This window comes from Aptenodytes forsteri, unplaced genomic scaffold (genome assembly GCF_000699145.1).
Source record: "Aptenodytes forsteri isolate BGI_AS27 unplaced genomic scaffold, ASM69914v1 Scaffold193, whole genome shotgun sequence".
In the NCBI taxonomy this organism is placed as follows: Eukaryota; Metazoa; Chordata; class Aves; order Sphenisciformes; family Spheniscidae; genus Aptenodytes; species Aptenodytes forsteri.
The window spans coordinates 1,515,112-1,538,978 of NW_008795405.1; the positions used below are offsets into that span (position 1 = coordinate 1,515,112).

General features: G+C 49.7%; 1 protein-coding gene across 1 annotated transcript; it reads left to right on the forward strand.

The window, feature by feature from the left end:
• The first annotated feature begins 2,256 nt into the window (after positions 1-2,256).
• VSX2 (visual system homeobox 2) lies at positions 2,257-22,145 on the forward strand. Its single transcript, XM_019472444.1, has 4 exons — positions 2,257-2,345; positions 2,736-2,859; positions 20,323-20,503; positions 21,584-22,145. The coding sequence occupies exons 1-4, from the start codon at positions 2,257-2,259 to the stop codon at positions 21,913-21,915; spliced, it is 726 nt and encodes a 241-aa protein (XP_019327989.1). The 3' UTR covers positions 21,916-22,145.
• The last annotated feature ends 1,722 nt before the right edge of the window (positions 22,146-23,867 follow it).

Genomic DNA, 23,867 nt, shown 5'->3' on the forward strand with positions numbered 1-23,867 from the left:
AGAGCCCCGGCGCCCCTGCGGCTTCTCCCCCGGGCCCTTCCCTTTTTTCTTTCTCCCCGTCCAAAACAGATCGGATTTGGGGACGTGCCTATAAGGAGCGGGGGATCGGCCACAGGTGTCCTTTTATTTAATTTTTCTGGCTGCGGATCCAGGTATCCCGAGCCGCAAACCCGAGCAGCCTGTGAGCATCTGGGTGGGATGCGCATCACCGGTGTTCAGGGGGAAAAAAATCATCAACCTGTCCAAAACTGAAGCAATTAAATAATCAAAACTATTCCCTGCTCAGCATATAGCAATCTTAATACTGGCTATCAGTAAGGGACAATTTCTATCAATGATTTAAATATTTTATTACTTATAAATAAATGTTTTGCCAATAGATTAAATAGTTGGGAATCAGACACAGCCTGCAGAAAAGCTGAAGAAGGCTGGAGAATTGCTTAAGGAAACGCAGACCCACTTTGGGAGATCCGGAGGGGATTTGGTTTCCCTTCAGGAACGGTCAGGGTAATAGACTTTGCCTGACTTCTCCCACAGTTAAAATGGAGTTGGGTTGTCTGTGCCTTATAAACAGAAACGAAAAATCCCGTGCTGGGTTCTGGCATTGCTGTGGCCAGAGAGTCAGGACAAAGGAAGGCCAGACACCATCCACTGAGGGTGATTTAGGAATAATTAAATCAATCCTGCCACGATGCAGGAAGGGTGGATTAAAAGATGCCCCAGTGAAAGCTTAGCAGGATGCTGGGTGGAAGGAGACGGACTATCCCAGGAGGCGTCCTGCTATTCGCGCAACAGGAGGCTTGGTCTGGAGGGCTCATCCCAAACCCGGGGTCCCTCCCCAGGCAAATGCTCCCAGTTTGTGTGCTCTGGAGTAAATACGGGTTTGTTTTCTTTGTGGACCAGACAGGGCTGGGTGAAAACACAGTAGGGGCTGGTGTACAGGTCACGGTCTGGGTGGGAGAGAGGGAACGAAATTCAGATTTGTTTTATTTTCAGTTCTAGACAGAAACAAACCTGCAACATTTAGCTGTAGTTGTATATTCTGTACTAAATGGTTAAGACCTCTAGTTGTACCAGGAATGGGCTGGGAGATGACAGGCCAATAGTCTGCAGATATCTGCAGGATAGAAACACTGAAAGGGAGAATGGATTGTGTATTGCAAAAGAGACAGGGGCTACCCAGGGACGACAGCTAAAAGGGGAAAACTTCAGCTGAATGTCAGGCAAAACCCTCCCGCCGGTGAGCCTTGCTGGGCTTCGGCGCTCTGGTCAGAGGAGGGTAGAGCGGAATGCTTGAAATCTGAACTGGATCAAAATTGGAATAATTTTTCCTGTGGTCCCAGGGAGAGAAAATACACCAGTTAATGTGCCTCTGCTGTCCCTAGAGTTCACAGATTTGTCGGAGCTGAAGGAAAACTGAAAAGAGAATGGATTTAGGAGTGAATTTAAAGAAGGATCTGATTGCAGGCAGGTCCCTTGCATTTGCACGCTGCTTTTGTTAGTAATGTTATCAATCTGGTGGAATCCTTTCGATTCTGAATAGCGGAGGATATTTCTGAGATTTTCTGTTTATGTTCTGTGGAATTGTAGGGCTTTTCTGAAATTCGGATGTATTTTAGGAAAAGACTTTTTTTTCCTCTTTCCTTCCCCCTTCTGGGAGCTACGTGTTTCTTAGTTTGATAATATATTTGTACATTACTTTGAACAAAGGCTGCAATTCGTTGGGGTTTTTTTTGCCATTGGAGAGTTGTTAGTTTTTATTGAAAATTGTGTTTTGTGTACCGGGGGGTTGAAGGGTGGAAGTTTTAACCCTTGGGGAGTGGAAGTGGTCCGAGACCTCTCATCCATCCCCTGGAGAAGGGCTTTCATCCGTCTCGGCTTTCCAGCTGCTGATTTTTCAATCTGGTTGTCCCGAGCTGAGAACTGGCTGCGCAGAGGCGGGTTGGGCTGCTGCCCGCCCAGGGCGGTCCAGGAGGATTTCCAGAGGATAATGGGGTAATGCAAACTGGCAGGGAGCAGCTAATGGGATATCAGAGTGGAAGCAACCAGGGTAAAGGCAGAGGAAGGGAGCTGGCACTGGCTTTTGTAGGGAAGGACTGGTGAAAAGCAGTGGGGAGCAGAGTGGATAAAACCTTTGGAGGATTCAGCTGAGGACCGGGGCTCCAGGGGAGGATTATTTGCTTGTGGAGATTGAAGAGGCTAAGGACTGGCAGCTGGGGAAGGGCTCAGCACCTCTCCAGATGGGGTGCTGAGGGGATGCCGCTTTATCTCAGCGTAACTATCAAAGGGTTAAGAAACCTCTGGATGCAAGAGGAGGAGGGGGGTGGTTTTAAGCCTGGTCAGGGGTGGGTGTGCTCTCCTGTCAGAGAAGGGGTGAGGGATAGGGACACCCCCAGGATCCTCACAAGAGGCAGCAGGATCTGAGATGTAAGAGCAGGTGCCATTGCTCCTGATTGCGGGTGCTCGCTGCTCGGGAGGGACCATCTCCAGAGGGAAGTCCCTAAAGGGAAGGTGATTTGTAACTGTTTAAAGTGCTGTCTTCTGGCATTTTCTGGTTCTCCTTTCACCCTGGCACTTGACCTTTTGTGCACAGAAACACAGGAGATGGGGTGGGGAAAGCTATGCGTTATCAGGTTACCCAGGTTTCTGTAGCTTCTGTGTCCATTTCTCTGACTCTTCATCGTCTTTGCTTCTTCTTCTTACGTTTTTTGATCAAAGAGTTTTACTCCCCTCAGGACAATCTTCACATCCTACCAACTGGAGGAGCTGGAAAAGGCCTTCAATGAGGCCCACTATCCTGATGTATATGCTAGAGAGATGTTGGCCATGAAAACAGAGTTGCCAGAAGACAGGATACAGGTAATCATATCTCTTGGACCCCTTTATCCTGCCCCTCTCGGCCATGTTCATCCCTCCCTGAAGAAAAGGTAGCGGCATGGGAAGGCCGACATTGCTCTGAATAAACCTTCCCAGGCTGTCCACTCCCCTGCTCCCGATGAGTAGGTAGCCAGATCAGCTGTTCTTGGCAGATTTGTATTATTTGGTGTTTGTATGTCAACATGTGCTGTACGTGGCGTGTTGTACCAGTGATTCGGGGTGTGTATAACAGAGGGAATCTTAAATCATTGAAGGGGAACTGGTGTGCAAGGAAAGACTGCGGCGTTTCAAGGTCTTGGTGGTATAGGCAAGAAGAGAGCCTCCTGGAGACTGGGTCTGGGTGGGCAGTGTGGGAGGGAAAGAGCTCATCTCTGCTCCTTTGGGCGCAGGAGGATGCACAGGGGTGTCACAGGCAGCTAGGACCACAGTGTGGGAATGAAGGGTGAGTCCCAGTGAGGTGCTTGCACCGTCTCTGCACTTTCACTGCATTTGCCTCCTCAAGTGAAGCTTCCCTGAAAGTTTCTGGGGATAATTTCTTGTTAATGATTTTTAATGTCTGGGGTTTAATTACATGCCAGTCCTGTCGTGCCACTGTGAGGAGGTAGAACAAGGCTGTGTGGAGTATCGCTGCTGTGTGGTGAATCCTCTGGCGGTAAGGAGCAGCCTGAGCCACAGGGCTGTGCCAGCACCAGCCTTTGGTGTGCATGGCAACCAGTATGCAAACAATCATTGCAGCCCAAAAAGCCAGAGAAGACTTGCAGCTGCTGTGTACAGCGTGGGAGACACAGTGTGCTTGGACAGACCAAACATGACGTTCACAAGGGTGGACTCCAGCAGCTTCTGCTGCCTCCCTCCTCCCCATGCCCTGCTCCTGCACAAGGCACAAGGCTGTAATGGCCAAGCCTTGAACCCATTTTTGCTGGTGCAGGTGAAGTTTCTTGGCTGGCTGGGGATTAAACTGGCCTGGTCCCCCGCACAGTGGCAGTGGCTGCCTCTGTGGCTGGTGCATAGCAGTTTCTACAAGAGGCATTGGCCTGAGTGCCACGTGGTGTTGGGAGGGTCCTGGTTTCCCTGGTTCTTCCTTCTGCTCTGTCCCTCATGCATGCCCAGCACCCGCCGATCTGTTCCTTCAGCCTGTGCTCGCTCTTTGCTAAAGCAATGGCCCAGGAGGCTGCTTCCTCTTGGGTTTGGAAGGTATCTCAGAGGGCATTTAGCAAGATAACCCTGATGCTGGAAGCTGCTGAGGCATGACCCTGTGCAGGGACAGGGAGATCCTCCCAAACAAAAGTGCAGCCCTTTTTCCCTCAGTCCTGAGCCCCCCTCACCGCCCTCATTCTTGTGCTCAATCATGAGTGACTTTTATAAAAGCAAGTTGTGCTTCTTATCCTGTTGTGCTGGCAGGACTCCTGCTGACCTAAGAGCTTGTAGATAACCTGCATGCTGACAGGATTTCCACCAGTCTTCAGAAATAACGGCCCATCATATGAAATGCTACCTGACGCATTAGGATTTTGCTCTAAGCAACGGGCCCTGATGCTTTGCCTCTATAGAGAGTGAGCTGGATGGAGGGTCACTTCTCCACTTGTGACCCTGTAGGACATCAAGTCAAGAGGGGAGAGACTTGTCGGGAGTTTAGTGTTGCCTGCACCCACCATCTGATGCTGGGCTGGAAAGAAGATCCTTTGATTTCCCATAAAGGGCCTTTTCAAGAAAGAGGTTCATCTAGTGGCACAGTATTTGTTGAACTGCAGAGGCACCATTTCTCTGGCCAGAGCTGAGGGCCGTCACTATGGGTGAGGCGGAGGGAGATGTTATGGCAGACAGTGCAGAGCTGGACACTGCATGTACTGCTTCAGCATCTGGAGCATCCTTCTAGTGCTGAGACTCAGTGTTTTATCTGATTTGGAAGTGGAATAGTGACTAACATATCTTAGCTGTCACTGACTTACTGCCAGCATGTCATTCTGCAGCTGGCTAATGAACAACGGCCTACTCTTCCTGTACTGCAGAGGTTTTAAACCTAGGAGTGCTCCTTACTGTGACCCCTCTGCCCTAAAGATCAGGTTAGATTTGGACAGCAGAAGCACCCTGTGGTGTGGCTGTTCTGAACACCAGGTGTTGCTAACGGCACATGTATTCCAGGAGAAAGTGCTTGTGAGTAACACTTCTGCTCATCATGAAAGGGGAAAACACGAGAAACAGCAGAATTTCTGTGGCATCTGTTGTGTGAGAGCATGAGCACCCTGCCAGGGTGAGCATCAGGGAGTCCTGAGCACCACTGATCTTTCCAATGGGTCAGCACCTGATTGTCCCTTACCACATATTCTATGAAGTTTCCTTGTCCATACTTTTTTGTGTGTCACAAGCTATGACGAGATGATTCCCAACCTTGGTCATGCTTCTTGATATTTCACCTCATGTTCCTTTTCAACTTTAGCCCCTTTTGTTTGAGCCTAATTCTTTCCCCCTTGTTATGATGTTCACACTCTTTAAATAAATCTAAGCTATTTCTTCTCCTGGCTGTCACTTTTGGTTTTCATCATCGCTTAAGCAAGCTGTGAAGATCTTTTCTTAAATCATTCTTCATAAATCACACGCTAGTCTCTTAATCATGTGGTTGTTCTTCTGTGAAACCCATCCTGCCTGTCAGTCTTCCTGGAGATAAGGGACCACGTGTGCCTACAGCTGCACACTGGGTGTGTTCACACCAATTCAGCTAGACTTCTGAGTCCTTGCAGAAACAGCCTCGGATTAGCACTGGTCTACTTGCTTCCATATTTATTTCTTTCTATTTATCTAATTCAGTCATGTCAAGCTTTTTTTAGACAGATTTTTTTTTTTTTATCCTCAGGATTTTCCCTTCAGTGTTCTGGGTTTCATATGGCATTTTATTAACTTTGTCTAACAGGCATAATAACGGCCCTACCAGCTCTGACACTGGCAAGAGGTGGATGTTAGAGAAGAGTATTAGAGCAGGGCAGCTATCTAGCAATACTTACTGAGTACTTTGACAGCCTCCTTGGATTTTGAACACATGTAAATATCTTAATATCCCGCAGCAAGAAGTTCTGCAGCAGAACTGCACAAGTGAAGTAAATCTTGCTTTGAATCTATTAGCATCATTTAATGCCCCTTGGAAGAGACAGCTGACAATGAATCTTTATTCCCTTCTTCATAATATTTGTAATTTCATGTAATCGTATTTTTTTTTCCTTGCATGAGTTTCTAACTCCTCAAGGGAGCTCTATGTTTTTGCATTTTCATTGTAGCTTGCAGTTCTTCCCATCTTTCAACATTGTTCTCTCCTTCTTGTAGGTCATTAATGAAAGTGTTTTCTAAGATTGTTGTGAGCATCACATGCTGTGGACTTTCACAGCATTTCATGTGGGTTCTCACTGGATCCACACCTAAGAGTGATATCTACCCCTTATTTTCATTCATGGAATTATTTCTCAGGAGGTAGTAGGCAAAGAGAAAGTAAATCACGTATGAAATTCAATATGAAAGTGAAATTCAAAGAGTGCAATTGAGAGAATGATATATAGGAACTGCTTGCATGTAAAACCTTCAGCAGAACACTACAACTAGCCATCAGAGGCCAAGAAAGTTATTGGTTTGAGAGAATTCCTGAATTCAGGAAAAAATATTCAAATCCTCCATTTAAAGAGAAGAACAACGTGGTTTGGTTTTTTTTTCAAGGCAGCACTCTTTCACATTGCATACATCTTCCTCCCCTTTTGAGCTGGCTGCTCCTGGAAGGACCATGAGCATCCTCCTGTTGGGCAACGTGGGAAAAGAATTTAATTTTCCTAGTGAGACACTTTGCACAAGTCAGACCAGATGTCACTTTGGCCATTTTGCAAGATACTTGAAAAAGACTACGTTAATCAATGTATTTGAAAGAATATTCAGAAGAGTTGAAGTGCCGCTCTTAGAATAAAGCCAGACCATTCTGTAAAATCCAGGTGAGGTAAGTAGATTCCTGCGGGGAAGTATATCCTTAATAGACAATTTGAAGTATTCAAAATGGCCTCAAGCTGACAAGTATTCTGACTTAAATCAGTGTGTTTCTCATAACAGATACTCTTAAGTGTAATGTGTAGATTTTAGATAAGTTATCCCTATTGAATTTATTAATATGTGACAGTTCCAAACTTTAAACACCAGTATCTACAATATTAAAGTTCAGTAACAGTTTGATTTGGGATTATTGAAATGACTGTGTATGTTTGTCACTACAGTATGTCTCCTACTGATCAAACAAATCGATTTATCAGTTCAGTATTTCCAAAAAATAAGATCCTGACTGCCATTGTGGAGACACTAGATTCACCTTTTAAGGGAAATAATCAATTAAAAAAGAGAATAAAAGTGCTAAAAATTGTGAGTTCTTGTTGTTAAATGATTGTATGGTAATTATGTGGATGAAGACTTTTGGGACAAATAAAATTGCTCACGTAAGCAAAAGAAACCCCAAGGAGACGCTGGTGCCATGTGTGAGGAGTGGGGATTGTCTGTGTATTCAGCAAGCTTTGTCAGGCAGCTAAGAGGTCAATTTTGGCTAAAACCAAAACAAAGCCAACTAAAACGCTAATTGAAAATGTATTGTTTTAGCTGCTATCAGGTTAACACATTTTGGTATCACTGTGTAGCCCTTTAGGAGTTGAACGGGGATGGAGGAAATCAGGAGGGGTGGTCATTTGGAGGGAAGCATTCGTACCAAGAGTATTTTTTCCAGAACAAGAGGCTTACCTTGCTTCAGTTTTGCAAAAGCATTCTGTATTTAGAGGTGAACGTAATTTGGAAAGGCCTGAGGAACCTGTATTGCACTGAGCAGGAGCTCAGGAGTGAACCCACAGAGTTCCCTCAAAAAACATGACAGAAAGTGTGAAGGAAAAATTGGCTTTATGCAGCTTTAGTAGCCCTGGCTTCTCCCCTTCCCACCAGCTTTTCCTGCTTGCTGCAGAGCATTGAATTGTAAAAATTAAAAAATAATCCTAATTCCACGGTGTAGGTGTGGAATGGGGATGATTGCTCCATGCAGTTGCTGACCTTTCCTGAATCTGCGCCTGGAATGGCCACCAAGGGATTTCTTAGTGCTGCAGAAAGTAGTGGTGGTGTTGGTTTTTGTAAGGTTATGCTTGTCACTATTACTCTCAATAAGTGAGGACCTGTCTATTCTTGCTAAAACTGGGTGACTCTCACACTTAGAAGAGAGAAAGGCCAGCACGAGGCACAGTGCCAGCAGGTTCCCACCTGTATCTCTGTGCAGCATGTTCATGGAGATCATGTAGCTGGAGGGAGATTACCAGAGCGATTAGGGTGGCTGGAGGTAGATTACCAAGGTGATGGAGAAGCTGAAAGTGTTGCTGCTGTGTGAGCCAACCATTTCAGTATCTTAATTTTTTTTAAGAACCCTGCAAGAAGTTAATCATGAAATAGAGCTGAGCAGCTAGTGCTGGCTACCTTTGCCAATAATTCCTGAGCACTGGGGCAAGCCACGGCAGTGTGATACCAGATAAGTGTCATTAACTTCCCCTATGCTTTTAGAAATGTAGGAAGTGTACAAGTGAGAGTAATAAAACTAATCAAACTTACTGGCTTGGTGAGAATATTATTATGAGTGTTTCTCGTGGCGTATGGTGCATCTCTGCCTTCATGTCTTTAATTGGTATGTGAGGAGCTCATCCACTTTGCTGCCTCTTCAATAACATGCTTGTTTAGTTGATCTAAATTCATATTCATTTCCATTTTTCAATTAAGAGTTGTTTAATTTGGCCCTTTCTGTAATGGAGTGTTTTCATTACCCTTTATCTATGGCCCGTTTTTCAGTCCATGTGCTAGAACTTCGTTTACAAGTTAATTACCAGAGCTGCAAACAGAGGGGCTGGGTGATGGGCAAGAGCAGGGGCCCAGGCAAGCCTTCCCAAAGGGATTACTGTCTGAAAAGTCTTACACCGCATGGCTTTGGACAGAGGAAGAAAATGTGGCAGGAGACAAGAAGGAAAATGGAGGGCCAGGAACATCTCTTCTGCTTGTTGCTAGACCATGCAGGTTACCTGCTCAGCTTGGGGGATTTACCCTGGTACAGCTGGGGCTGTAGGTGCAGTTTAAAAGGTGTTTTTTAGTGCAGAGATGGACGTATAGAGGTATGAATATTTTGTATACCCAGGCACCTTTTTATCCCTCTATGTTCAGTCCCTGAGTTTCTTCAGCCACTGACCGATTTTCTAAATGGGACAGAAAAACAAATAAAACCAAACTTGCCTGTCCTTGCCTTCTGCTCTGTTCCTTGAAAGATGTTTATGACTGTTGCAGCATAAGGGACAATGTGATTTTTGGTGTGCTCCTCCACAGTATTGGGAGGGAAATGGGGCTTTGCAGTGACAGCTCCTTCCTTGTTCTCTCCATGGTTTGGAGACACCATCGCTGAGGGTCGGATACCTTCAAGTGTCGGGGCACTCAAGCTCCCTGCAAGAGGAAAAACAGGCAGGCAACAAAATATGCTGTAGCCCGTTGCTGTGGAGTGCCTTCACAAAGACTTTCCTCATCACGGCCAGAAGAATGAGGAATGGCTCTGCAGGCTTAATGCCAGGCTGTGACAACTCTTCCCCGCATTTATCCCACTATTTTCTTAACAACAGTAGGTTAAGGGTAACACTTCTCTGAGTTAGCTTAGGCACTGCGGTTCCTCCATCACTTAAGCTCTTCTGGAAATGCTACCCTAAATCCCTGTGCTGGGAACACTTGCATTCACTCCTTCTTTTAATGATGAACTTTATTTTCTCTCTTTTGATACTGCTGCAGTTTTTCACAACTGATTTTTAAAAAAATAATTGGGCAGCCCAGCAAGCTCAATAGTTAATTCCCCTCCAGCCTTAGGATGCCTGGCAGAGGGACCAGCTGATGGTTGTGTGTTCAGGTTTTCCTTTAATGATCCTTTATTATAAAGTTTTCCTCCTTTCCTGACTTTGAATAGAGATTTTTTTAACAGTTCAATAACACAGGCACTTTAGAGACACGGTTAATTTACTCTCCCCTTTATTTCTTAATGGATCTATTTTTCTCTGTGGTGTTTATCTTTTACCCTGATAGATCTCGACAACTTTTTCTGATTCTTCTCTGGCAGCATGAACCTCCTCTGCCTTTTCATTGCCCTTCTTTGCAGGTGTTCTGCGAGCCGGGTTTTGCACAGGCCTGTGCAGTGTTGAGAAGTCTAGTCCTCAATAGACATACAGATGACCCTGATCTCTGCACGCGCGAGGCTGGCAGGTCCTTCTGTGGAGCAGAAAAGAGGAACTGAGTTGGAGAACAAACTGTTGCTACAATATCCTACAGCAAAGGTGGCTTCCAGAGGCCACCTTCATCAGAGGCTGTGAGAAAGCATTAGGTGCTCTTCTGTCAACTCTGAGTGGCGTTGCCCTGGGAGCAGCAGGAGATGTTCAGTTTAGGACCTGCCTGGTGTGAGAAGCACAGTTTGCTCCCTACTTTCTGTTTCAGTGGGTTTCTGTTAGGCTCCCAACTGTCTGAGCAAAGGCAGAGCTGAAACTTTGGCTGGTAGTTATTAGAGCTTTCAGCTGCAGCTTTCTCTCCAAATTCATAGCAAGGGAAACATTGTTTATACCTGGTCACCTTCCTGTGACTTATATAAAGGCCTGTGGCATGCGTGTTGCGCATTTGTAAATTTATACATATGTAATAAAAAAAGGGGATTATGTTCCCGCTGTGGTCTAGAAGTAATCTACTGACTGACTCCTGCCTGGCTGTTGGAGCTGACCTGCTACAGTGTGGATAAGCAGCAGCACTTTGCCAGGCTGGGTGAGCCCGTACCCGTGTTGTTTGGCCAGCCCAGTGCAGCCAGGCTGCCTGCCCATGCCTCTGGGAAGCTCTGGCTCACCTGCAGGGTCTGCAGGGTATTCCACTGGGGGAAATACCTTCTCATCCGTGCTACCCTTTCCTCTCTAAAGGCACTGCTTGGCTCACCCAGAGGGAGGCAGAACTGTGAGTGTTGTTGGGAAACGGCCCCTTAGATTCAGCCAATCCCCTTGGGATTTAGCCAACCCATCCATGTAAATGTACATGATGAGTATCTGTGCTGATCACTGCTCTTAGCCAGACGTGCCAGTGATGTCCGTTCCAAGATAACTTGTTTTATGTCCATCAGGTGTTTCTGTTACCTCTAGGTCTCTTCGTATCTTTGGCTTCACTGCCATCCTTCCAACTCAGAGTCCCCCATGACTGTCACTACAGCACCCTGCCATTTGTTGGTTGATTGGACCAACTTGTTGAGCTTATATGATGACCATGACTGAGATCAAGGCTTCAGTGGCTAAGTGACAACTGGGGGAGGGTCTCTGCCTGGGACATCTTAGCTTGGGTGGACTAAGCATGGGGGATACCTGGGAATGTCCTGGTGAGCTCGGATGTGCTGCCCTGGTGTGAGCAGCATCCACAAGTGGGTTGTGTGTTGCCAGCTCTGCAGATCACACCGTTAGCTGTGCTGTGCACTAGCCCAAGCTGACAATGTCGGCTGCAGGTGTCAGTGGCACAGCAGTGGCCAATGCCTGGAGCATGAGTCTTCTGCAGCTGTAAGGTGTCATGTGAAAACTCCTGGAGTCGTGAATTATGAAGGTTAAGAAGGTTAAGGGTGCACAGAGCTGAGAAACATGTAGAGCCAGGAGCAGACACGTGGTAGGAGTAGAGTGCTGAAGGGCCACCCCAGTGCAGCCAATATAACTGCCAGTCCTGACTTCTTGGGTGGTGGTCAGGGGACAGACCGCTGTTCTGGCCTGCTCTTTGGCTCTGGTGGTCCTCCTCCTTCCCCAGATTCAAGAGAGCCCGGTGAAGGATTTACTGAGGTTGGCTGATTAGATATCTCTTATTGCATGAGGCAAGGAAGTGCAAACACGGTCCTTACCATGTATCTTCCTAAGAGAAGATTGTAAAGGACTGCAACTTTCTCCTTTTGGTGCTCAGTCCAAGCTGCTGCATGGAAACTTATTACAATATGTTACAACGTTTTACAATACATAACACATTTCCTTAGATATCTTCCAGCTAATGCTTCAGCGCACCAAGAGTTCCTGTGCATTGGTGAGCCCACGCTGTAGCCCTCAGGGGGGACTTTCCTGGCTATCCCCATGCACGCAGGGACGGGCTTGAGCCTTATCTCCGGAAATGGTGGGCACCAGGTAGTGCTGCAGACACCGTCTCCTGCTGGTGCACAGCCTCTGGCTCCTATGTTTTTTTCTGGAGAAGGCCAGAGCACACCCTTGCCCTTTGCTCTGTGTGTACTGATAAAGGAAAGGGCAACATGCAGCTGCTTCTGGCATGCAAGGGCAGCCCCAGAGCACAAGCAGGGCTCCACTGCCTCTGAGGAAGGCTGGCGTCCCAAGCTCTGATTTTGGTGCCCATTGAAAGGCATCATGAAGGGAATGTGATGTTTCTCCCCTGACTGCCCTGACTCGTCTTGCTCTAACATGAAGGTGATAATATGGTGTGTCCCCGCATGTTCACAGAGTACATTGCATATGGATGTTTATGAAGACCTATGCTAAGGTTTCCTCTGTGCCAGACAACCTGCAGAGCAGTGTTAGTGGGGGAAAAGGAGGCAAAATGAAATTATACAGGCAGGATAGCAGCTTGGTTAACGGAGCCAGACATTGTGAGCACCCAAAGGATGGATGTGCAGTATCACCCTTTGTGACGATGACGAATGTCTCCCTGGATTTGGGTGGACTAGGATGATGGGCGCACTCTTGCCAGCTTTCCTGTGACTATCGTGCACCCACAACCCTGATGTTTTTCCTGTTTTTCAATCAGCATGTTAGGAAAAGAGGAATTTGGATGTTTATCTGCCACGTCCCAGCATCTGGCAGCCTATATGGAGCTGTAGCTCCAGCTAAGCTGCTGGTCAGCTGGCATTATGGTCTCGCCATGATGAAGTCAATGTCTCAGGGATGCATTTGCTGTGCAGATGCGTTGCACAGATTGAGCGTGTGCTGAACTACTGATCTCACTACACCTACCATGCACATCATATGCACACTTGTTTTTCTTTGGGGAAGATGGCAGCCCTGCACCTGATGAAGTTCTCCACTTTTTGAAGGTTACAACAGGTGAGAAAACACGTCACCACATGAGGTGGCAAGGCCAGGTGAAAACCCCAGATTTGCCAAGGGAACACCGTTTAAGACACGTTCCCTGGTCAAGAGGGATTTTACAGCTTTGGCTGCATAAGTCAGATAAATTGCAACGAGTAGCTATACTTGGCCCATGTAGTGCTTTTAAGAGCAGGATTCAGAGGCAGGCCTGGCCTGCAGGACCGGTGGCATGGTAATAGCATGTACTTTTTTGCTGGGTGCTGTATTGAGCCTGTATTCAATGTGTGCCCTGTGCTAGTTTAGCTTAGAGGAGACCCAAGCTTGGATGAACCATCATGTCTTTGCTTGAGAGGGATGAGTACCGTCTCACAGCTCATCTCAGTATGTCTGGTTGGACCTGTTAGCCGAGTGGGTCGGACACGACTCCGGCTATTACCAGGAAGGGCTCTTGCCATGCTGTGTATGGGAATTGCTCTTTCCCAGTGCTTACTAAGAGAAGGGATGATGAGTCCTGCGATCAGCCATGCAGCCCATGTGCAACCTTTACTGCTCTCATTTAACTTCATACCCACTTTACACCAGCCATAGAAAGTGATGTCACCATAAACAGTGCCAATAATTTTGACATTACATTTGAAAAGACAGCAATAAACCGTTTCCAGGCTTACACAAGTGGTGCAGTCTCTTCCAGCAGCCTGGGGACAGGAAGCTTTCCTGGGGTGATCGCTACAGGGGAGGGATTCAGGGAAGCCCCAGGACCCAGTCAGACCTTACACTCTTGTGGCAATTCCTTATAAAGCCCCAGGGCCCGTGAGTGCAGATGGGGACATGCTCCGAGGAAGATATGAGGCCGTTCTTTGCAGTGCTCACATCCTCAGATTGAACCCAGCCAGGGCCACTGGCCCTGCCCGATACAAGGGTGAGGACATTGCTATTTTTTCAGAGGAGGTTTTCATTTTGACTACTCTCATTGTAGAGTCTTGGGTTGGAAAGGAAGAAGGTAGAAAGGGAGATGTGTAGTTGTCAGGAGGAACTGAGTGCTGAGACAGCAGCAGGGCCCCGGGCGTGGAGGTGAGCTGGTGGTGGTCTCTGGTCTGCAGCTGGGCCCATCAAAGGGCTTCAAGTGGGGAAGTGACAGGTATGCCGCTGGGCATGATTTTAGGAGCAGTGTTCTGCTGTGAGGGGGATAGCGGGCCTGACCAGGTTTTTCCAGTCCAGGAGGGGGGAAAACAGTATGCAGGCAGAGGTGTGAAGAGCTTGCACTGAGAAACAGAGCTTCTCTGTGCCAATGCTTTGCTGTGCATACAGTGAGGTGACAGGATCAGTCCAGAGCAGCGTGGTGGGGAAAGGAACATAAGCAACTACAGGGTGTTGGTGTAGATGTCTGGATGTTTCCCATGGCAGTAAATGCCACAGAGGGAAGAGATCTGGTGGATGAACATGAGAAGTTCAGCTTTTGCACGGTTCAGCCCGAGATGGCTGGAATCCCTGGGAGAAGAGCGTCGTGCTGGATGGACAGGAGTGTGTTGGGTCAGAAAGCCATCAGCACCATCATGTCATGTGGGACCATGACAGCGAATTACAACCCAAGGCAATGCCACAGGAGAAGTCCAGAAAGCTCCCAGGCTGCCTGGCTGGGCAGGACAGGGTTTCTCTGTTGTGTCCTCACTTGAAGAGATCAGTATCACAAATGGCTTCTTTGCAGGGATCGTACAGAGCGACATTTTGGCTCCCTGAAGCTGAAGGTTTGCGCCAGGGGAATTGTCAGAGAGCAAAGAAGATATACCTGTTAGTCCATGGGACCATCGTGAGATGGCCTCAGCGTTGCTGGAGGGACTTGGGATTTTGTCCCTTGCTTTAGTTGCTGGTTTACCAACAGCTGTGTGCAGCTGCTCCCCGCAGCCTGGCAAAGGCATGTGCTGGTGGGGCGAGTGCCGGTGTGTCTGTGTGTCTGTGCATGTGTGGACGTGCATTTGCTTGTGGCCATCTAGTGGACATTTCAGCGTGCACTGCTTTGGGCTGGGACCATCTTGTGCTCCACTAAGCTTGTTACTTGAAAGACCCCTGTTGAAATGCTATGTCAAAGGCAGTATGTGAGATTTGGTGAAGCAAAAATTCCCCATTATATCTACCCTGGAAATTTCCTTTAAGAGATGAGGAATGCTTGGGCAGGGAAAATAACTTTTTTATTAGAAAGACAAAAAAGGCCACTACCAATTTTCCTGTCTGTGTGCCCCAGCTTGGAAAGTAGCAGCCAAGAAAATTAGTGTAACCAGTGAAAATTTTAGGTTGAAACAATACAGAAACAATACACAGTAACACCCTAGATGCCTCAAAATATCCCTTTGCTAATTCGGATTCCTGGCTCATGGCCAACCTCAGGGAGATTTCTTTCTTTAGCAGGCAATGTCTCAGGAGCTGATTAGGTAAACAAACTAACTAATATGATGAATGCGGATAACAAGGACACTTTGAGTCTCACGTCCCTTTGCAAAATAAGAGATTCCTCCTACTACAATTTGCTCTTCTAGATCATCAATAATCCGAAGAAGTATCGGTCATAATTTGTGATTCAGAGGAGGAAACTGGCAAGAATAACCTTGCCAATCTTGACTCCGAAACACTGCAACCCTGCAGTCGAGCACAGAGTGCCTCAACTTTTACTGCTTTGGGCAGTGGGCACTGAGGGTGAGAATTAGGTGATGATAAAGGTTAGAAACATCCCCATTTATAAGGCTTTGCAATACTGCTGATCCTCTCAGAAGAACAGGCATGTGGAACAAGGATCCAGGAGATGACGCTGAAGGTACTGGCGTTTGCTGCTATCTTGGTTCATAGGCTGTGGCTGCTCTTGGAGGAGACAGCGTCAGTGTGATGTGCCCAGTGGGATTAGAGTGTGTGGTGGTCAGTTCTGACCAAATGATAGGGATTGAGTTGATGGGCAGATCCTCTCTGAGTGAGGTGTTCTGTTACCACCCTCTATTTGCCTGTATCATACTGAGAGCAGGTTTTGCAAGGTGGTGGGTTTTGGTCTTGCAGCTTTTCTATGCCTAGAGGAGCAAAACCCATGGATATGGAAGAGCCTGCAGTTTTTCCAGGGTGTGCAGGCATACCCAACTTGCAGCATGCAATGTGCAGTGAGCATTGTCTTATCCTGCTGCCAGCACACGGAGGGTGTCTGGCAGCCTTGTCAGAGGCGTGCTTGGCTGCTGCCCCCAGCTTGGCCACGGCAGTGACCACCCCAGATCGAGCCTTTGGTGTGCCAAGGGCAGCACTTGTGGAGCCTCAGGAGCAGCCCAGGAGAGGGCTTTGGGCTGCTAAACAGCAAATGTGCATGCATGGGCTGAACTTAAGATGCTAATGCATCTGGTGGATAGCAAGACAAACCTGTCCTCTTTACTCTGTTGTCCATTTTTTGAAGATAGGGTTCCTGGAACAAGCTTCCCTGTTTCACAGAGGGTGCTCGTGTGATAATAAAAAGCTGTAAATCATCTTAAGATATAGCACATTGGTCCAAAAGACATCTCTGCACATCAGATTGTGATAGCTTTGCACAAACATCTGACGTACTTCAGTCTAAAATTAATCAGGAGTTTTCACCACTCTCGTGAAGTGTGGAAGCACAAACACAATCTTTTCACCATACCCTGGGCTGTGCAACGGAGAACCAGATAGAAGGCAAGTGAGAAGGAAGGTGCGTGGTACACAGCCACATCAATAAAGCATTTCACAAAGCTGAGCCAATCCACATGATGGGAAGGGGCAAGAGGAAACGTGGACAAACCTAAACATTGCTTGAAGCAGACTGAATTTTACAGAGCAGGAGGAAGCTGTAGAGTAGATATCTCCAAGCAAAGACAACAAGCAGCCAAAGAAGACACAGAATACCAAAACCGTGAGTAAATGTAAGTGTAAGGGTGAAACCCTCTCCAGGAAAAGTGAGGTGCCAATAATAAATAACTGCATATTTTGAAGTTGTGGCTGATGTACCAACACAGCTGAAAATACCTCAGAATTGCTAAAACTGGTGCGTAATTCAGCAGAATCAAGGCACAGGAAAATTTTGGTAACACGTCAAGAAATTTGAAGAAAGCAGTGAGATCTTCTCCCAGAAGAAAGTCCCACGGATGGAGCCATCTGAATGAGGGCAAAATCCTGAGAACAGGTCACGGAGAATAATTCTGCTGATCTGAAATGGCTTGGGGGCTGCCAGTGCCATGCTGGAGCTCTTCCCTCCGTGCTCCTCGGGATGGGCTTGTGGCAGAGGTGCTGGGCTGGGGTCTGATCCCAGCAATATTCACTACTGAGCACCATTAGTTTCACTGAACTTCATGCCTGACATGAAGATATGGCTCCTGGTATTAAAGCAAGATGGTCAGTCCTCCCGATTTCTGTTCTGCTAGAAATTCTGGGATTTCAAACTTTCCTTTTTCCTAGTCAAAACCAAGAGGGAATTTCCCATCAAATGACAAAAATTGGTTTGGGAAATCTCAGAATGATCTTATTGAGGTGTTGATGTAATTTTGATTCTCCCATTTGGCTTTAAAGCATAGATTTTGCATGTCTTAGGTGGCCGAGATTAAAATACAGCATTCAGAAGAAAGCCATAGATAATTTTGATTACACTTCCACTGGCCGGACGCAGTTTTTCCTGTGCGATTGAATCAGCATTTTTTGATTGAAAATTTTCCACCAGCTCTAGTCAAAATTGGGCTGCTAGCTGGCGAAGCTTCTGCTGGCTCCAGCATTTGCATGGCCCTGCTGTGGGAAGGGGGATGCTCCAGGGCAGCAGGTTTAGTGGCAGTGGGCAGCGCTGGGGCAGGCTGAGACCTGGCCTGGGAGAAGGGCAGGGGAGCATGAGGCATGGGGGAAGATGTTTGGGGCATCAAGCAGGAGGGAGGGGAAAAGGAGAGGTGGTAAAAGCATCAGTGAAGAGGTACCTGGATAAAAGAGGATTGAGGAGAGTTTAAAAAGTTGCCCACTTGGTACTTGATGGAAAAAGCTGCTCCTAGCTGAGATCCCAAGTGTGGCAACTGGTGACAAAGACAGCTGTGCATAGCCGAGCCCTGCAAGCTGCTCTGGGTACATGGAAAGGTGTCACTGCAGTCCCAAACCAAGGCAGATATGCAGGAGCCGGCCCTTGGGTTGTGCAGGAATTTCTCTCTGAAGCCAAGGGAGATAGGGAGGAGCTCTGCGGTGAGGGACGTAACTGTACTGGTTTATTCAGGGCAGAACAGGCAGGATCCCTCTCCTGGCCCCGGTGAGTGGAGCTGTCCCCTCGCAGCATGGAGGTGTTGGGAGTGGCTGCCCCGCCGCCCCTGTCTGGTGGGTGAGAAGGAACCACAGGGGTTTGTGCTGAGGTTGGAGTGGGAGCGAGCCAGTCCCCTCCAGCTCTGCCCTCCGGGCTCTGGGAGTGGGAGGAGCTGGTGGCCTGGAGTGAGAGACCCTGCCAGCATCCTGCTGACTGCATGACCGAGCAAACCCGTGTGTCACGCAGGCATGGAGGAGCGGGTGGAGAGAGAAAGCTGTGCACTCCTGAGGGTCCTTGCTCAGGCCCTGGTGGATTCGCAGCCATCCATGGTCCAGGGGTTACCTATCGGCAGTATGAAAGTGTAAATCAGACTGTTTACCATGCAGAGGAGGTGACGTGTGGTGAAGCAGCTTGGCTGTAAAATCCTCTCTGATATGGACAGAGTGTCTTCTGCTGGGAGAAGCTGGGATCACAGCTGCTGGGACCACCACCCCACCCACCCCGCAGAGCTCCCTGCGTGGCCAGGCTGGCTGGGCTCCCAGGAACGGCCAAGGCTGGCTGTCACCAGCGCTAGCAAGCCACCCGCCTAACCTGCAGCTCTGTCCCCGTAAGGCTTCAGTGCTGGGCAGTTCCCCTCTGCACAGGTAGAAAGGCGAGCTTGCCTTGCCAGCCGAGAGCAGGACATCACTCTGCGGCATCAGTCCCGTGGTCCCCACGGCAGAGCTGGGGGTCTGCCCCAGTCCCCCAGTGCTCCCCACTGCAGCCTGAGCTCCCCCACGGCTACAGGCGGTGGGGACAAGAGAGGGTTAAGCTGTCAGCTCTGTAATGTTAAACAGGTGTCAAAGGCACCTCCATATATCTGCAGATTGAAATAAAATTCTTTGCAGTATAAAAAGATAAATTACCCAGGCGATTCCCGCCTCATGCCACTCATCAGGCCAGCGCCAGACGGCAAGCAATTTTTTTTTTTAATGTGCTAACGACCTAATCAAGCAATCAAGTCGGAGAAGATTGCGGAGTGACCCCGAGCATCCATCTGCCAGCGAGACCCCGCCATTCATTTCCATTCTGCCGTGTACTTTCTGGGAAAGGGAGGGAAAAAAATAGAAAAGAAAAAAAAATCCTAAACAAATTAACACCCAATTTTCTGTGAGTCTAATTAGTTAAATGAGGAGGTGTTTGGGGTGTCCGCGGGGAGGGAGGGGCTGCCTCTCGGAGAGGGGCCTGGTAACTCCATGGCATTAATTAGCGCAGGTCAATGGCGTGGTTCCCTGGGGACCAGCTGCTTTAATTTCCCGTGATATTTCAGTGCCTGAGGCCCATCGATTCAAACTGAAATTAACTTATTTTTCAATCAGGCCTGGGCTGCCCCTGGGGCTGACTCTTCCTTTGCCTCCTTCTGAATAGACCTCGAGCAATTTTTCATCTAAAGCTGATGCCTCTGCTCGGCGGGAAGGGAGGGGAGCCGGGGAGGGAGGAGGGCGAGGGAGACAAGAGGAATGGAAATCGGAGAGAGCGCGCTAATAGATTTCTGCGAGCATCCCCCCCGCCACCATCGCCTCCCGCCTCTCTGCTTGCTGCCCCCCAGGTCACAGCTCGGAGATTATTCTGCCAATTTTCTGAGAAGATGAGGGGCTTTTCAAACTGGGAATTCAGAGCGAAGCGCACAGATCAGCTTCCCCCTTCTCCTGCCTCTCCCGAGCATCCGCCCCCATCCCAGCCCTCCCTGCAGGCACCGCTGCCTGCAGCCCTGCGCCGCAGCTCAGACACCCAGTAAATAATGAAAGAAAATCCCAGGCACGAGAGCCAAAAGCCGCTAGAAAAAGATGCCGTGATGGCAAATTAATTACATCCTGCAGAGAGGGATGGGACCTGCTCTCACACTTGGCCCTTGCCGCTCCTGCAAGGGAGGGAGGGAGAGATACCCGTCGGCGGCTGCATGGGGGAAGAGGTCACAGTGCTTTCGGGATGAGCATCCATGTGTCTGCCTTCATCCCACTGCACAAGCACACGTGTGTTCCCATGCGGGAAGGGGACTGACACACCTTCTCCCTGCAAAAAAACCATGTCCCTCCTTGTCGCCCGCCCCAGGTTTGGTTCCAGAACCGCCGGGCCAAATGGCGGAAGAGGGAGAAGTGCTGGGGCAGGAGCAGCGTGATGGCTGAGTATGGGCTCTATGGTGCCATGGTGCGTCACTCCATCCCGCTGCCTGAGTCCATCCTCAAGTCTGCCAAGGATGGCATCATGGAGTCCTGCGCCCCTTGGCTCCTGGGTAAGAGAGCAGCCGCCTTCATGGGGGATGGCGAGTGGGTTGCGATGAAGTGGGGGGACGCAAGGAAGAAACCAGAGCCGTGTCAAAAACATGGGTGGAGGGCGGTGGTGCGAGGTCCCCCCTCCCCGCTGCCCTCCACCCCCCCATCCCCCAGTGGCCCTCATCAATAGGGTCTGACCGCTCATCCCAAATCCCTGCTGGTCCTTGGATCCTGACCTGCAGGATCTGTCCGGGGCAGGAATTTGCCCCCCATGCTCAGGCTGGTGTTAGCCTTTGACTCTCGTGGTGTGAGCATCCCTCGTGCCCAGCCCTGGATCAGGGGCTCTAACCCTTGCCCAAGGCAGGAGGTCATCATGGTCTGACTCCCCCAGTCCTGTGACGCTGTGTGGGCTGCCGGGACCCCCAAATGCGCTCTCCTTGCCCCAAGTCCCAGGGGGAACACGCTGCTGCCTCCTCCTGCTCTTGGCACCTGGGGGAGCTGCATTTCTGCCTCGTTTCACTTGGTTTTCTGTGCAGACAGGGAGGTAGCAGCTACCCTACCATGCTCCTGCTCTTTGCTTCCCGCTTTCTGACTTTTCAGGCCTGTTCTGTCCCAAAACTAGTGCCTGGCATCTTGACGACGGGCTGTCCTGTCCTTCTGTCTGTGAAACTGAGAGAGGCAGAGGAGTGGGTTGTGTGAGGAGCAAGTTCATACAGGAATAGGCAATGGGGGATCTCCCTCCCCAGCCTCAGTGAAGCTCAGGCAACTCTATGCTGCTGTCTGAGACCCTTGTCCCCATGCAGGGACAAGTTAGCTTTAGGTTCACAGGGAGAAATGAAGGGGAGAGTAATTACAGACCTTTGGGGGGCAGCCCCGAGGCCCTGGATGCTGGGGCCGGGCTGCCCCAGCAGGCAGCTGACTTGCCTGGGCTGCCGTCGCGCGGGGGCCAGAGCGAGCGGCTCGCCGTGACTGCTGCGTGAAGCGAGGGTTTCTGCTTTTCCTTAATTCTGGCCTCTCTTTATCTTTGCTGTTTTCAGTTCAAGATGGCTTTCCCATGCCCAGGCGCTTTTCTAAACCCGAATACCAACAATTCTTTTTAGGGATGCACAAAAAGTCTCTGGAGGCAGCGGCTGAGGCGGGGAGGAAGACGGAGGTGGAACGCCAGGCCCTGCCCAAGCTTGACAAGGGTGACAAGGAAGAGAGGGGCCCGGATCCCAAAACCACCATTTCCCAGGAGGAACTGAGAGAAAACAGCATTGCCGCCCTCAGGGCCAAAGCTCAGGAGCACAGCACCAAAGTCCTGGGGACCATTGCCGGGGACAACCCAGCCCCGGGCAGGAAGCCGGAGACAGGGGAGGAGGCGGCAGTGGCAGAGGATGAGAGACAGACAGAGAAGTTGAACTCGTCGCAGAAGGAGGAGAAGCTGATCTAGGGGGGGGAAAGGCGGCAGAAGCCAGTCCAGATGGACACTGTGTTCTCCGGGGGCCGCGTTCCCCCTCGGACTGCCAGGCCCCCCCGGCCGCCCCTGCCTGGGGAGCGGGGCCCTGGTCTCTGCATTTGGGGCTGCCTGGCGGGGGGGGCTCCCTGCCTGCTCCCCTCGAGCGTAACCCTGCCCCTCGCTCCTCTGCCCCGCTGGGCCTTCCTCACCCTCCCACCCCTTCCTTTTGGGGGACTGGGAAGTGTCCCATCATTGTCGCCACCTGAGAGGACACCAAGGCTCTGGGTCCCTCCAGCCTCGCGACCAGCTCTGGGACTCTCTCCTCCTGCTCCAGTCCCAGACCCCATCTGCAATCTTGGAGCGAGCCTGTCCCCTGCCACCATGCCCCTCCTTGGTGCTCGTCTCTCCCCAGTGCTGCCCGGGCCCCTTCCCCTGACACCCCGTCCTGCTGTGCCCCCAGGCAGACCCACCACCTTCCCCCGGCCATCACCTCTGCCTCTGGCCCAGGCTGCAGCGGGACAAGCCTATGGCAGTGTTTGCATGAAATGGCAACTCTCTGTCCAGGGTGGTTTGCACCTTCCACCCACCGCTCCCCGCCCAGCGCTGGGGTCTGCCAGGAAAGGGATGCAGCTTTAGAGTGGTTGAGTTTTGCCTCCATTTGGCAGGGAGAGGCAGGTTTAGCCCGTGGGCACAACACCCTGGACCCACCTGGCACCTTGAAGTGACCCCAGCCCACATCACTGGCTCCTGCAGAGCTGGCCACCACAGCTGGGTCTGACTCTGCCCCAAACGCCAAAGCCCTGCACCCCTGCAGAGGGCCGAATGGTGAATTTGTTTACTGAATACATTATTCCAGGCGAGACAATAACACCTGCCCAATGTATTTATTGAATTAAATTTGTCCAGCTCGCCCTCTGAGTATTAAAGGGAATGACAGCCATGCACATCCACCCCAATACACCCCATAACATGTACATACATCTCCCAGCTGGCCCCACACGAGCACATGCAGACCCACGCAGCCAAACCCGCTCTGTGGTACCATCACCTTCCCATCCCGGTAAGGTGCTACTCCTCCCGAAAGCTGTAGGACAGTGACTTCCAGGCGACCCTTTCTGTCCTGCTTTCAGCTATGAGCACGCTTTCCCCAGAGCTACTGTTTTTCTTCCATCAAAGGTTAAACCCCTCCATCCAGCCCCTGTTTGTCTTTGTCCCCCGGTCGTTTGACGTGTTAGATGATAGCCCATGGTGTGTAAATAATGTATATACAGTGAGAAAAGAATTCAGTGTTGAGGTGTTTGAGATATGGAGCTGTAACAACTTCTAGTCATCCAGCATCTGTGATTTATGTGCCATTTTCTGTAAAGATATGAACAAGAATAAAACTAAATGGGAATACTGTGTATGAGTCCGGTCACTGATGTTCAAGGAAGGTGAATTCAGCCAAAGCTGAGAGGGGGGTGGGCGTCGGGCTGTAGCCAGAGAGAAGTGGGAGCTCCAAAGCAGCACAGGGAGGTCTGCACCTTCCTCCCCACCCAGGCATGGAGAAGACGGGGCTTGGATGCTGCTCTCCCTTTGCAGTGAAAGGCAAAGCTGAAAGGCGTGTGCTTGTACCTGGGGCAGAAGTTAGGTGTCATGGCATACAACTGGTCAGAGAACAAGTCACTTCAGCATCCAGAACAGTCCTGGTGCTTTGGGTCACCCCTATCACACACGCCCTGGTGTTAGAGAGCCGGGCAGACCTTCGGGCAGGCTCAGCCTCTCTGCCAGGAGCAGGCTGCAGGGCCCAGCTGGCCTGAGGAGCGGAGGCAGCAGCCAGATGCCGCAAGCGCAGGGGAGCTTGTTGAGAGGGAAGGGCACCGACAGGGATTTCCAGCAAGGTGAGCTCTGATTTGAGAGCAGCGGGGAGCCCATACTGAGTTATCAGAGAAGGAGCTGAGATTTGC